Here is a 15,546-nt window from a genome sequence, read left to right on the forward strand (position 1 = left end):
GCGTGTACTGGTATACCGGGTGGCCGGGCTGCCTGCCTGCCTTCCGTCCATCCCTCCTTCCGTCCTTCCTTCTGTCCTTCCTCTCTCCCTCTCTCCTTTTCATTCTTTTAAGGAATGACTTCTAAAGTGACTCATTAACTTTTAGAATTACGTTCATTAGTGTAGTAGGTGCATGTGCCAGCCACATTGTGGGGATCCAAGGACACTTGAGGGGATTGGGTCTCTTCCTTCATTTGGGTCCCAAGAGTCAAACACAGGTCAGTAGGCTTGGCAGCCGCCCTTGAGTCATCTTCCCAGACACAACTTTTTTTACTTAAAAATTATATGTATGTATGTCTGCGTATATGTGTGTCTGTGTGTATATATGTGTGTGTCTGCATGTATGTGTCAGTGTATATGTATGTGTATGTTTGTATGTATGTGTGTCTGTATGTCTGTGTATATGTGTGTCTGTGTATATATATGTGTGTGTCTGTGTGTATGTGTCAGTGTGTATGTATATGTGTATGTGTCTGTGTGTGTCTGTGTGTGTGTCTGTATATCCGTGTGTATGTATGTGTGTGTCTGTGTGTGTATTTGTCAGTGTGTATGTGTGTCTGTGTGTATCTGTGTGTATGTGTATGTATGTATGTGTGTATGTGTGTGTGTGTCTGTCTCTGTCTGTGTGTGTATATCTGTGTGTGTGTGTGTGTGTGTGTGTGTGTATGTGTGTGTGTTGGGAGCGCATGATGGCGGTCAGAACACAACTTGCAGGATTTGGCTTTTCCCTCTACTGTGCGGGATCATAGAATAAAACTGACATTATCGTGCTCGGTGTTAAGGGCTTTTTAAAATAGTGATTCTTTGTGAATTTCACATCATGTTCTCTATCCCTTCATATCTGCCCTTTGTCCTTGCGATCCTCCCAAAGAAAATAAAATAAGATAGAATTAAAAACAAAACCTTGTCATGAAAGCTGTGTATGTCACAGTGTGTCCCCCAGTGTACCCTCTGTCTACACATCTTTACTTGCAAAGGATCATCGCAGTGAGTCACTGGTTTGTTTCACAGCCTCTGGCTTCTGCTACCCTGTCTATCCTGGAGCCTCACTGGGACAAGGCTTTTTTTTTTTTTTGTTTTGTTTTGTTTTTTTTTTTTTTTTTTCGGAGCTGGGGACCGAACCCAGGGCCTTGCGCTTCCTAGGCAAGCGCTCTACCGCTGAGCTAAATCCCCAACCCGGGACAAGGCTTTGATACCCTGTTGTTGCCCTGTGTCATGGAGATCCTACAGACTGGACCCTACACACGCCCCAGCCGTTCAGAGATGGAGTAGGTGTTGGGGTGGGCCAACCTGAAGCACCAGATCTGGGCCTGGGAGGTCCTAGGAGACCATCCCACTCTTTGTCCCTCACCACCAGGACAAACTCACCTAGTGCTACAGCCGGCAAGAGACAGGGTCGGCCCTCCTGCTCTCATGGCCTTGGGGCTGGCTCACCCCTCCCCCACCATCAGGGTCAGCTCTACTGTGCTGTGTAGGAGAGGGGCCAGGCCAGGTCAGCACAGCCCCTCAGGCAGCAGTCCATACTAGAGACTGGCCTGGACTTTGGTGGTAACGCCAGCCTGGGACATCAACACAGATCCTGGCTTCAAGACCGTGGATTCAGATGTGGCTCCCAGCAGCAGCATGGGCCTGGGTGTCCCCGAGGCCTCAGGTGGCAGTGCAGGCCACTCAGATCAGCTTGTCTCCCTGCAACAGCAAGTCCTTCAGATAGCCACGCAGTCTCTTGTGCAGCCAAACCACGGGCATTCACTTGGCCTTTGGTGGTAACCAGGACCACAGACCATGACATAGAGCCCAGCTTCAGCAAGACCACCAACCCAGACATGGCCCTTAGTGGCAGCCCGGGCCAGGACCCCACCATGGCCTCTTCATATCTGCCTGTTCCTCACTGCTGTGGAGTCTCCAGTCCCACCTTCCTCACAGTGACTGAGCCCCTCAGCCTAGCTTTCTCTCCGTCTCTCCACCGAGTTTCCACCTCTCTATCATGCATGCGCCCATCGTAGCGGCACCTACTTCAGGTGCTGTGTCTTCCTTCCGGCCTCCCTGAGCCAGCGTGAGTAGTAAGGGCCTTTACTTGCTGAACCGTCTCACCAGCCCCTGTGCCGTGTTTAATGTAGATTCCTGTGGTCCAAACTGAGGTTCTCGTGCTTAGGAGACAAGCATTTTACCGATAGAGCCATCTCCCAGAGCCCGTCTTTTGCTACATCTAACACCCCAGGTGTAGCTCTGAATCATTGACTGTTCCTAAGTGTGAGAAGGAACCTTCCAGAGCTAACTGGTGTGGCAGACAACTTTCTATACACGGCATCGTCATCTGTGAATTCAGTTTTACAAACACACATGACAGAACATGACAGAACATGTCTTGATCAATTGATGGCCAACTTTGCAGACACAGACTACCATGCATAGCCAGAGTCAGCTGCAGTTGCCCGGTTTTCTTAAGCTGATATGGATCAGTCTAAAAAGCCCACAACCCAGCGTCATGTGAACATGTGTTTTCCATGTTTATGGGAGCGTCAAGCTCAGGCTTCATGTGCCATGTGTCTTGCCACAGGAGTCAGCTTTGCTGGGTTCCTAGCTGTTTGGCTGGGAACTCTGCCAAGTGGAGAGGTGCCAGCTTGGGAAGTTGCACAGTCCCGGAGTAGCCGCTGTCCTTGGTTCCTGAGTGTCTGTCAGTCCCGGAACTGGAGTCTGTAAGCCTGCCAGCTCTGGTTACTCCAAGCCCCTCAACCTGTTTGAGCCTGGGCCAGTGTAGCCCTGGGTTCCCAGGGAGGGCCTTTGAGGGGTTGTTGAGTATCTGGGCTGCAGTGTTGTGGCTACCGGGGAACCTGGTGCTCCAGCAGGCGCCAGCCAGAACCGGTTTTGTGGATGCCGAGTTTAAAGACCTTCCCAAGCCCCGGGCACTCTCACTTTTCAAAGCCTTACCCAATGGCCTCTGCAGTGGGGTGTGCACAGTCTTAGTTCAGCTGAACTCCTGTAATACAGAGATACTGAGCTGCTGGGTTTGGTTGGGAAACAGTAAGGTTTTCTTTATATCTCCTTCCTCCTTCCCTTCCCTCCCGCCCTCCCTCCCTCCCTCTCTGATGTCTTTTGGAACGCAGGGGATCCAGCCTTACGCCTGCCAGGCTTGCATACCTTCCGGCCCTCTGCTCGACTGCTCTGCCAGTGTGCCCTGGGGAATGCAGGTCATCCTCAGACCTGCCTATCGGCCAGCAAACATTCCTGATGGCCCTGATGTAGCTCATGTAGCCCAAGGTGACAGACCTAGAAGAAAGCATGTAGGGTGCTTTCTAGTGGGAACCCTCCAACAGGAGAGATAACCAGGCTTGGCCCGAGGGAGGAGGCACTGGCATCAGCTGGGCTCACAGTAGGGAGTCTCTAACTTGCTTCTTGAGTGGTCCCATTGTTGCAGAGAGGAACGGTGGAAGGATGCATCTGAAGTCCACTGTATGGTGAGGATTCCCAGGTTGGGATGAGTGGGGAGGCTTTCAGTGCTGTGCAGACAAGGTCAGATGCCTACTAGTCATGTGACCTGATTCTTGTGCCCCACCTGCTGAACGCTATGAATTTATTTGCTGTGGTTCAGTGTGCAGCTATAATATAAGCACATGATGCTGGGAATTGAGCCCCTCCCACCATGCTGAACATGTGCTCTACTCACCCTCCCAAAGTTTTAAATAAATAGCCTTTGTTTCCCCCAAATAAATGAGCCGTCTCACTGAAGCTGCCTCTCTCTCTCTCTCTCTCTCTCTCTCTCTCTCTCTCTCTCTCTCTCTCTCTCTCTCTCTCAACCTGAAGTCTGGTTGTTCTGGTTTCCCTTCTCTGGATCTGCCAGTTGTGGTTGCGGGTATCCCACTGTTACGGGAAGGGGAGGGGTGGGAATGACAGCACCGATCTCTTTGTTTCTGTGGTTTCCTTTTAAGAAAGACAAAGAGAATGATACAGATGTAACCTGTTGTGATTGGCAGTTCTCTCCTTCTCTCCCTCCCTTTCTCTATGTGGCTCCCACCAATGGCTTATTTCTATCTGGGTGTGGAGGGCTTGCCTGCTATCTTACCACTTTGGAGGCTGAGAGCAGCCTTGCCTACATAGTGTGCACAGAGTATAAAAATCAAACACCCACATACGTTAGAGTTGGCTGGAGAGATGGCTCAGGGGTTACAAGTGTTTGCTGCTCTTTCCAAGTACAGGAGTTTAAGGTTCTCACCGCAAGTGGCTTAAAACCATCTGTAACTCTAGCTCCAGTGGATTCAGTGCCCTCTACTGGACTCTTCAGGTACTGCATGCACACAAACACTAAAAGATCTTAAATGATAAGTATTATTGGGACAGAGAGATAGCACGGTGGTTAAGAGTACTGGCAGCTCTTCCAGAGGATCTGTCCGTGCGTGCACACACACACACACACACACACACACACACACACACACACACACGATTTAAAAATTAAAGTATTACTATGAATCATGGATTAAAAATACTTGACGTGATTTTCTTGTTAGGGTTAACTCTTGGAAGATGTAGCACTGTGTGAACAGCTAGGCTGGCCCACCCCATGATCTGCCTGTCCTACTCCCCCAGCACTGGGCACAGCAAGTTCAGTTCTGACTGACCCTAGACCCCAGATTTAAAATTTTTATAGATTTCTCTTCTTACACCCCCGAATTTATGTTCTTATCAACACTATATAAAAATACTTGTTCCTCCTCATTTTTGATTAATATTGATTAGGCATTTGAAAAGGTTTTGTTCTTTCATTTTACAGATTCAATAGCACAGTTGCCTTTTTTCATGTTTCTACTACAGCTCTTTGGTTAGAATTGAAGATAAGTTAATTAGAATTAAAAGTAATGCACATCATTGGCTTATAGCATGCAGACAAAGATGGGGGTAGAAGCACACACCTATGATCCCAGCATTTAGACAGAGGCAGGGTGGCCAGGAATTCAGGATTATCCTCAGTTGTGTAGTTCATTAGAGTCTAGCCTGAGTTTGGACAATTAAGACAATCCCTTGCTAATGACTGTTAACCATATTTGTATCAGGGTATTGGTTTTTATTACTTTTTTATTGTTATTGTAAGGCTTGAAGTGAGTCTTAGCTACCAGGAGACCCCCCAAGTGAGACAGGAGAATGGAGTTTGATGCAAACGCAAGAGGTTTATTTATGGCTAGTGACTAGAAGGCGACCCTGAATGGCTATAACAAGCAGTTTTTATACTTTTAGAGGTACAGGTTCCATCAGCAAGGTTACAGTTTAAACTTATATGACATGCCTTTGAGCTCTATCTGGGACCAGAGGGCCAGGTGACTATCAGCCAGTACATTCTGTGGATTTTCAAGAATGTCCTGTCCCTGCTCCTCCCGAGAATTGTGGTGGAGAATGGAACTTGGCCTAGCCTTGACCCGAGACAGGAAGCTGGTACTTGGCCTAGCCTTGACCCGAGGCAGTGGGTGTAAACCTGGCAAAAGCCCCTAGGGTCCCCATAACCTACTACTTTCTGCCAGGCCAAGCCTCTTAATAACTCTTACACTTTAGTAAGAACTAGGGTCCTTCATTATCCCTACATTTTCTTAGTATTCCTGCTTTCTGTTTGCTTGGAGCCTTTCCTACGATTGTAAACGTATATACTTATTTTTGTGGTACTTCTGCATTTTGAAGGTTCCTTATTTTGTATAAAGAGTGTGGGGTAAGGAACCAGCATTTCTTCTGCCCCACTACAGGTCAGCTTTCTAAGTGCAAATTTGTTAAGTTAAATTTCTTTCCCCATTAACTTTGCTTGTAAACCCAGGTCCATCTCCACATAGGACTGAGCTCCAGGTATTCAGTTGCAAATGCTTTGCACAAAGAGAAAAGGACTCATTGAAAATGCTGGGGGAGGAGGTGTGGCTCCATTGGTGGCCTGGGTGCCTAGTGCCTAGCCTGTCAAAGCCCTGGGCTTTGCAAAAACCAGGTGTAGTGGTGCACATCTGTAAACCCATCACTCAGGAGGCAGAGGCAGGAGGATCAATGGTTCAAGTTCATCCTCAGCTACACAGCAAGGTCCAGACCAGTCACGGGCCACTGTGAGACACTATCCCCATCAAAACCAGGAAACAAAGACCAGAATGTGAGCAGAGCCAAGCAGATGTAGACTAGCACTGCAAACAACTCTCCTCTCTGCAGGATCAAGTATAGGCTCCTTCACTGTAGGCTAGGGGAAGGAAGTGGGGCCTGGGGTGGGGAACTTGGAGACAGAGACTAGCTGATTCCTCTTCTCCTATGGGCTAGAAGGGCACCAGGATATGACAACTAGTAGTGGCAATCTGTCAGTCACTGTGCCTCATATCTGTCACTGTTATTCTGATGTCTCGGCTTCGAGGGGCCGGAGCAGATCAATCAGCCTCCTCTATCGTATAGAGATCCTGTGAGTGATTACACGTAGACCTGAGCAGAAGCAGTTGAACTCAAAGGTCAGGGTTCTAAAGGGATGGATGCAGAAGGAGGGGGACCTGCCACCTGGCTTCACTCACAGGTAGAACACTTACAGGGGTCTAAGTCAGGACTTCTGACAAAGGAGTGTGGTGGACCATCGCCATGGTGACGGTCTGACTAGCCTAGCTGTCAGAGTATCCCAGGAACCCTGCCTTCCCCAGCGTCTCCACCTCCTGAGCACTGCATTACAGGTGCACCACCATGCCTGCCTGGTTTTACATGGGTACTGGGGATTTGAACTCATGTCCTCACTTTGCATGGTGGGTGCTTTCACTGACCCGCCAACTGGAGTTTGATACTGCTTTTCTAACGGAGTTTCTTCCTCCAGAGATGCTCCTTACTAAGTGTCTCCCTATGCTGAAAGTTTTTATTTTGCCAGTGTTGGTTGAACTGTTGTGGGGTAGATTTTAGGACTGTGTCTATCTGAGAATTCTAAAGGAGCCAATGAGGAATGCTGTAATGACCAATATTGGAATTATCAAAGGATTGAGTAGGCTTGTTAGCCATGAGACAAGGTTAGACGAACCCTTTATTTTATGAGGAAAATCTATTTCAGGTTTAATGGAAGCTGTTTTATTATAGCTAATATGCTCATTTTAATTATAAATTAGTTGATGCATTCGATAGTAAACTCCCTGGTTTTTCATGCTTAATGTGCTGTATCTTTCCCCAAGTTTAGTAAAATAATTGGACAAGCACCCAGGTCTTCAGAGAGACTTTCTAAGCCAAATTTGTATGACTTATTTCTGTGTTATGGACTATTTCAGACAAATTGAAAGGCATAAAAATAGCACACTCTCCATATACTTAATATCTTGCCTTAGGATGTAGAATGTTGCCAATGTTATTAAAGCCCCTGCCGATGCCTAAGAAATAACTTTTATTTGAATTTTATTCATTTTAATGTATGTATGTGTGTACGTATAGTGTGTATGTATGTATGTGCATATATGTGTGTATGTATGTATGTGTGTATGTATGTATATATGCATGTGTATGAATGTGTATATGTATGTGTGTATGTGTGTACATGTATATGTTTGTGTGTGTATGTGTATGTATGTGTGTATGTGTGTATGTGTATATGTGTGTATATATGTGTATATGTATCTATGTATATGTACGTATGTGTGTGTATGTATGTGTTTATGCATGTATGTGTGTGTATGTATGTGTGTGTTGTGTGTATGTATATGTCTGTATGAGTGTGTGTGTATGTGTGTGTGTGTATGTATGTATGTATGTATGTGTGCATGTGGAGGAGGCCTGAGGTTGACCCTGGGTGTCTTCCTTAGTCTCTCTTCCCTTCATTTATCGAGGATGAGCCTCCAATTCTGGCTAGTCTTGCCAGCCAGATTGCTCTGGATCTCTGACTCTGACTCCCAAGTGTTGGGAGGGCAGGAGGTCACTATACATGCCCAGCTTCCTTATGGATGTCAAGGATCTGAATTCCAATAGCAGCAATGTCTTTACGCACTTTCTCCACGTGTCTTACCACAGGTTATCTCTCCACATGGCTGTGGAGGAAGCCACCATCACTGTTCGCCTCATCCGTTCATTTGAGCATCGAAATTTCAAGCCTGTGGTATATCATCGAGTTAACTTACATCAAACTGTAAAGGAATTTATAATATTTCTAAAGCAAGGTATGAGTAATTAGAGCTTCTTTGTTTCATTTGTGTTTTGACAATGAAAACATCTGACTACAATGTTAGTAATAATCTTTGAAAAGCACAGAATTAGGCTGAGCCTAGTGGTATACACCTACATTTCCAGCACTCAGGCCATAGAGCAGGATAATCATGACTTCAAGCTACCTTGGGCTATTTAGCAAGTTTTAGGTCAGCCTAGGCTGTGTAGTGAATTTTCTGCTAGTCTGGGCACATAGAAATATTTATGCTTCAAAACCAAACCAAAACAAATCCAACTAAGAAAATCAGCAAAGCAGCCCTTCCTCCAACCAGAAGCTGGTGCTAGCAGAGGCTAGGCCGGCCCGTGTCCTGGGCTGGCCTGTGTTCTGTCCTCAGCTGCCCCAGTTTGTCAGTGAGTACTGTGAACACACACACCAGGGGTTTGTTACCATCATGTTTAGCCTCAAACAAACTAAGGTTCAGGGCAGGAGTGGTGACTGGCAGGTGCTTGTCTCACATGTGTGAGGAGGACACATGTAATACAGGAATGGAGGTGCATATCTGTAATCCTGCTGGGAGATGTCGGGGGCGGGAATGGAGTACCCCTGGGGCTCACTGTCTAGTCTGCCTGCTACATTGGACACAGCATGGGTACCAGAACCCTGGTTAGGGGTAACGAGAAAAGGATAGACACACAGATACACGGACACACAGATATACAGACACACAGACAATGAAGCTGGGACCATCTGAGATTCTCTGTTACCTCATCTGTCTGGAACTTCAGCATGTTTAGTAGGTACAGCATAGGTTGGGGTGGGGAGGATGGCTTAGCTAGTTTAGGCAGGAGCTCTCCGTAGGCAAGCCATCCCAGGCTGTAAGCTTCTGGAAGGGAGAAGCTGCAGTTGCACACACTGATCCATTGCCATGCCCATGCTCAACCATGTCCAATGCTCAACCATGCCCATGCTCAGCCGTGCCCATGCTCAACCATGCCCATGCTCAACCATGCCCATGCTCAACCATACCCATGCTCAACCATACCCATGCTCAACCATACCCATGCTCAACCATGCCCATGCTCAACCATGCCCATGCTCAACCATGCCCATGCTCAACATGCCCATGCTCAACCATGCCCATGCTCAACCATACCCATGCTCAACCATACCCATGCTCAACCATACCCATGCTCAACCATGCCCATGCTCAGATGCCCATACTTAGATGCTTTGCCTTGAGCCTGACCCAAATGGGTAATGGCTTTGCCAGTTTACCGAGGGCCAGTTGGCCTTAGAGTCCTTAACGGGCTCGCTCATGTCAAAATACACATTACTCAGGATGTAGTGCACTCCAGGCTTCCTCTGTTCCTCACACCTGTCTGGCAGAGTTGGTGAGCTCCAGGTTCAGTGAGAGAGCCTGTCTCAAAAGTAAAGCGGAGAGAGATTAAGGATGGCATCCATCCTTGACCTCTGACCTCCTCACACATATGCATACATAAACATGTACATACACAGAAGGTCACAGTTACCTGCAGTGAGTTTATATCTTTGGAGACTGAGTGACACGGAGTGAGGTGTAGCTGACACTGTGTCACCCCAGCACTTAGGAGTCCTGCTGGGGAGTGTCGCTACGGCAGCAGGGAGCTGACGAAGTCAGGAGAGCCCTGCTCTCTGTGGTCTCAGAGATGGGACATTCTTTACATTTTTCATATTCATTCATTCATTCATTCATTCATTCATTCATTCATTCAGTTAGTGTGTGTGTGTGTGTGTGTGTGTGTGTGTGTGTGTGTGTGTGTGTGTTAATGATGAAGGTGCCCAGGGTTACTTTTCAGGGACCTGGAGGCCACTTTTGTTTGAAGACCTCATCTTTTTCTCTTGGGTCTGTGTAGGTGTCTGTTGGGTGACTCAAACAAGGTTACAGATCTGGGGTTTTCTATGGTCGTGCTGTCTCTGTCCTCCCTTTGCTTCCCTAACTTTGGTCAGATTGTAGACACGTCAGTCACTCACGTGCACTTGGGACTTAGTAAATAACGGCCTGCTCGAAACTTCACCCACTCTTCTTTCTTCAAAGCCAAAAGATGTCTAGACAGGAGTGGCTAGGTCTTTTCCAGGTTCCAAGCAGGTCTAACCTGTGGCCTGGAGGCCCCGTGTGACCCAGGATGGTGGAAAAATGAACCCAACACAAAGTCATAAAGTCACTTAAGGAGCTGGGTAAGGCCTCAGTGGTTGAGTGCTTGCTGCTCCTGCGAGAACCTGGGTTGGATCTTGTCCCCACATTGGAATGGAGAAACTACAGTTCCTGGAGATCGGAGGCTCTGGCTTGGCCTCTGGGTACTGCATGTGTGTTGTGCATACACAGACAAAGAGGTGCACACATATACGCATAAATAATTTTTAAAACTCACTGATTTTTCTCTACTCTTTTTTTTTTAACGTGATTAGGCTGTTCTTGAGCATGAACTCTGTAGATGTATTTGTTGCAATGAAGACCATGGTGTTGTGATTTCATGCGTACTGACCTCTGATTGCACAACCCAGTCCATTCCGTGGAAAGGGGCATAGGAGTGTCTGGTCACCCGTGCTTTCCTAACCTAAGTCCTCCTTCCCCCTTACTTCGCTTACAATGGGTTAAGGTGTATTTTCCAGGCCAGGACGATAGCTTAACATATGAAAGCACTCGACAGCAAGCCTGAGAGCACCCCGTTTGATCTGAGGAGCCACATGGTGGAAACAGGGAGCCAATTCCTGTAGGCTGTGGTCTGGCTACAAAAAGTGTACTATGGCACATACGTCTACACTGATACACAACACATAAATAAAATGTCATTTTAAAAATTGATGTCTTTTCCCAGGGCACTGGCCTGCTATCTTCCTGATTTAATGGGCATCTTGAGTAAATAGTTTTTAAAAAATTTATTTATTTTCCTTATGTGTGACTGTACTTTTACCACATGCATGTAATGCTAGTGCAGGCCAGAAGGGGGCACCAGATTCTCTGGAATTGGGGTGATAGACAGTTGTGAGCTGTCAGTGAGCTCCTGGGAGCTGAAATTCGTTCCTCTGCAAGAGCTTCATGTGTTCTTAACTGCCTAGACATCTCTCCAGCTGAGTAAATTGTTTCCTTGCTCCAACTACTAGTCCTCTATTCTGAGGGCTCTCTTTTGAGTGGCAAATAAATGGGTTTGGTTTGGCAACAGGTTTCCTTTGCGTTCTTAGAGACAGGGTTTCTCTGTGTCGCCCTGGCTGTTCTGGAAGTCACTCTGTAGACCAGGCTGCCCTGAGACTCAGAGTTCTGCTTGCCTCTGCTTCCCAAGTGCTGGGATTAAAGGCTTGCACCATCACCGACTGACTCTTTGTTGCTGTGTTCTTAGTTATTAGGGGGGTTTTGATGTTTAACACAAAGGCGATGTTATGGGGAGAAAAAGCAACTTTTCCTTACTCTGAAGGTCTTAAAAATAGCTGTATATATGATGTGTGTACACATATGTATGATGTGTGTGTACACACACACACACACACACACACACACACACACACACAGTCGTGTCACGGAGCACACATGGAGGCCAGAAGACAACCCCATGTCAGTTGCATCTCGTTTGAGACAGGGTGTCTTGTGCTTCCTGCTCTGTAACTGTCCTTTCCTGTCTCTGTCTCTGCCTCTCGCCTCCTCTGGGACTACAGCCACGCATGGCCATGCCAGGCTTTATGTGGGCACTGGGGACTCACGAGTCCTCACACTTGCATGGCACAGGCAAGCAAGTGCTTTACCCACTGGGCCATCTCCCCAGCGCCAGCCATGTAAGTTCTCAGTGAGCAAGAGAAAAACCAGCAGGAGTTCATTGCTACGTGCACGCCATATTTGTTGGTTACCTAGGGAGTGACCACTTCTCAGAGAGGCGCCCAGACAAGGAAGAGGTCTTCAGACCCTGAAGCTTTTCAATATGGTGCAGTCCGATGCCCCCTGCAGGCTGATTAGGGGCACAGCAACCTTCTAAGGTTCTGTGCTGGGAGGGTAGGGGTGGGGAGGCGTTGTTTTAGGCAAACATGGAGGGTCCAGAGCACCAGACATCAGCTTTTATCTCCAAAGAATCCTTGTGCTGGGTAGGCATACAATACATTGGGGTGACATATTCTGGCTACCCCTGGTGGCCTGCTTTCGTAAAGTCATTCCTCAGCGTATTAGGCTTTTGAACTACAAACAGATTTCTACAGAGGTCTTTTCAAATCACTTTAATATTTTATAACATTTTGTTTATCCCCCCTCCCCCCTGTGTGTGTAGGAAGTCAGTTCTTCCCTTCTACCATGTGGGTCCAAGAGACTAAGCACGTGTGTCAGGCTCGGTGGTGGGTGCCTCTCTGCCGAGCCATCTCCCCAGCCCGTGTTTTCAGATGTTCACATGCTAGAGAGTCCTAGTGTTTCTTGGTATCAAAGCAGCAAGAGCTGTGGTATTCTTGGTACGGCAGAATGGGTACCTCTTAAAGTCCTTAGGAATACGATGAGTCGAGTTGCTATGGTGATGGTGGCACAGGACGTTGTGCTTTCCCTGGCACCCCAGAAGGATTCATTCACAGTAACCATTGGTCACCGCTGTACCCCAGGGGTACCCGTCAGAGCTACATGCGCAGGCCTGGCTGCTTGACCTTCCACCTGCCATGGGAAAGTCGTAACTTCTGTCTGTTTCTGTTGAGTATGTGGGGGAGGTATAGCCATGAAAGTGAAGTTCGAGGATGTCACTCATCTGGTAGAGTGCTGACCCATCTTCAGAGTCCTGGGTTCCATCTTAAACTGCGTGAACTGAGCATGATGGTGCACATCTGTAATCCCAGTACTCAGGAGGCAGGGGCAGGAGAATCAAGAGTTCAAGGTTATCCTCTGCTTACTGGGAGTTTGAGGCAAGCTTGTGTCACGAGAGACCAGAGGGTGTTGGAACTCTGGAATGAGAGTTACAGGCAGTTATGAGCCACTTAATGTGGGTGCTGAGAACTGAACCTTGGTCCTCCTCAAGAGCAGTGTGTGTCCTTAACCTCTGAGCCAGCTCTCCGGCCCTCTTCCCTCTTTTGGCTTTGTTTGTTTGAGATTGGGTCTCTCCTTGGTTGGCTGAGAGTCCGCTGGCCAGCCTAGGCTAGCTCACCTATACCCCAGGAATCCTCCTGGTTCTTCCCCAGCACTGGCCCACCATCTCTGTGGCCCTAGTATTTCTTTGCATGTAATAGCTCCCAGTTTCCTCTCTTACACTCTCTTAGCACATTAGGATGCTACATTGGCTACAGTTAATGAATCTCCTTTGATTAACATTTTTTCTTTTCTTGCTCAAGGTTTCCAGGGAGGTTCTACTTTACACTTCACTGTCATGGCTTTGTTTTTTTAACTTTGTTTTAGTATCGTTGTGTTTAGTGTATGTATGGTGTGTGTGTGTGTGTGTGTGTGTGTGTGTGTGTGTGTGTGTGTGTAGTCATTTCTCTTCTTCCAGTTATACATGGTTTCCGGGGACCAGACCATCCGATTGTGTGGCAGCCATGTTTAGCAGCTGGTCTGCCTTCCTGTAGCTCCATCATTGTCCTTGGGCTCCCCTGGGCTGGGATGGTTACTCTGACTTTGCCTGCTTCTGGCGGCTCTGAGGACTGGCTGGAGTATGGGAGGGTTCTCTTTAACTGGAGCAGCAGTTCTCAGCTTGTCGGCCATGACATTTGGGTCACATCTCAGATACCCTGCATATCAGATATTTGCATTATGATTTTTTTTAAAGATTTATTTATTTATTATATATAAGTACACTGTAACTGTCTTCATGCACACCAGAAGAGGGCATCGGATCTCATTTACAGATGGTTGTGAGCCACCATGTGGTTGCTGGGATTTGAACTCAGGACCTCTGGAAGAGCAGTCAGTGCTCTTAACCGCTGAGCCATCTCTCCAGCCCCTGCATTATGATTTTTTAACAGCAGCAAAGTTAAGTTGTGACATAGCAATGAAAATAACTTGATGGTTGGGGATCACCACAGCACGAGGCACTATCTTGAAGGATCGCAGCATTAAAAAGGGTGAGAACCACTGGGTTAGAGTTTGCTGGGCAGTCTTTACGTGCTTGTGGGGTTACGGCTTCTTGGGAGGAAGATCACGGAGACCCAGTCACTCTCCTCACACCCCATGAAGGCATCTGCTTTGTATGTGCTCTGTGCTTGTTAGTGTGGACCCTGAAGTGTGGACCTTGTTAGTGTGGACCCTGAAGTGTGGACCTTGTTAGTGTGGACCCTGAAGTGTGGACCTTGTTAGTGTGGCATGTTGTCAGTGCAAAATTGTGCTTTCCCTTCTCAGCTGTACTTTTATGTGTTCTCTCTCTCTCTCTCTCTCTCTCTCCCCCTCCCTCCCTCTCCCCCCTCCCCCCTCTGTGTTAGTATGTATGTGTGTGTACTCTTGTGTGTATGTGCACGTGCCCATGTGCATGACACATTCTCACTTAGCCCAGTCTGTTCTCAAACTGGCTATGTAACTGAATGACCCTCACCATTTAATCCTCCTGCCTTGACCTCCCAACCATTTGAAGTACAGAGCTAGATCACTTCTCTTGGTCTTTGTAGTATTGGACATCAAACCAAGAGCTTCACTCATGTTAGGCAAGCAGTCCTCCGATTGAGCCGTGGCCAGCCCCCAGCACCCACAGTCTGGAAGTTACTTCTGTGCAGTCTACAGTCAGAAAGCAAGGAGTTACCCCTCAGTCCTTGAGGGCGATGTATCATTTATATTGAATTCTTCTGCATGAATAAGTTTATTTATATTTAAGTTTCTATTTATATTAACTTGAGTGGATTGTTGTGGCTTGGGCATTTGGAATTCAGTTCATATTCCTGACATGTGTACATGTACTGGCTGGTTTTGTGTGTCAACTTGATACAAGCTGGAGTTAGCACAGAGAAAGGAGGCTCAGTTGTAGAAATGCCTTCATGAGACCCAGCTGTAAGGCATTTTCTCAACTGATGGTCAAGGTGGAAGGACCCAGCCCATTGTGGGTGCCGTCCCTGGGCTGATAGTCTTGGGTTTTATAAGAAAGCAAGCTGAGCAAGCCAGGGGAAGCAAGCCAGTAAGTAACATCCCTCCATGGCCTCTGCATCAGCTCCTGCTTCCTGACCTGCTTGAGTTCCTGTCCTGACTTCCTCTGGTGATGAACAGCAATGTGGAAGTGTGAGCTGAATAAACCCTTTCCTCCCCAACTTGCTTCTTGGTCCTGATGTTTGTGCAGGAATAGGAACTCTGACTAAGACAGTACACATGTGTACACATGCGTGCATGTTAACTATTTCATTTTTGGTATAACAAGATGATCCAGGACTACCCCAGCCACAGCCCCAGGGCCTTCACCAATCACCTTCTTGGAGCCTCATGCTCACAACTG

The 15,546-nt window shown here is 47.4% G+C and overlaps 1 protein-coding gene across 12 annotated transcripts in view; it reads left to right on the forward strand.

Moving 5' to 3' along the window:
- The window catches only part of C13h2orf76 (similar to chromosome 2 open reading frame 76), an 87,908-nt gene that overhangs the window by 23,413 nt on the left and 48,949 nt on the right, over nt 1-15,546 (forward strand). For 11 of the 12 annotated variants that reach the window (XR_010056902.1, XR_010056903.1, XR_010056904.1 and 8 more), the window contains one exon: nt 8,017-8,162. The exons of the other annotated variant lie outside the window; for it this stretch is intronic. Coding sequence is in view for 4 of the 11 variants with exons in the window: in XM_008769433.3 (XP_008767655.2) it covers nt 8,017-8,162 (146 nt within the window). In the remaining 7 variants the exon portion in view is untranslated. The remainder of the gene's footprint in view (nt 1-8,016; nt 8,163-15,546) is intronic. 12 annotated transcript variants of the gene reach the window in all.

This window comes from Rattus norvegicus, chromosome 13, assembly GCF_036323735.1.
Source record: "Rattus norvegicus strain BN/NHsdMcwi chromosome 13, GRCr8, whole genome shotgun sequence".
Lineage (NCBI taxonomy): Eukaryota > Metazoa > Chordata > Mammalia > Rodentia > Muridae > Rattus > Rattus norvegicus.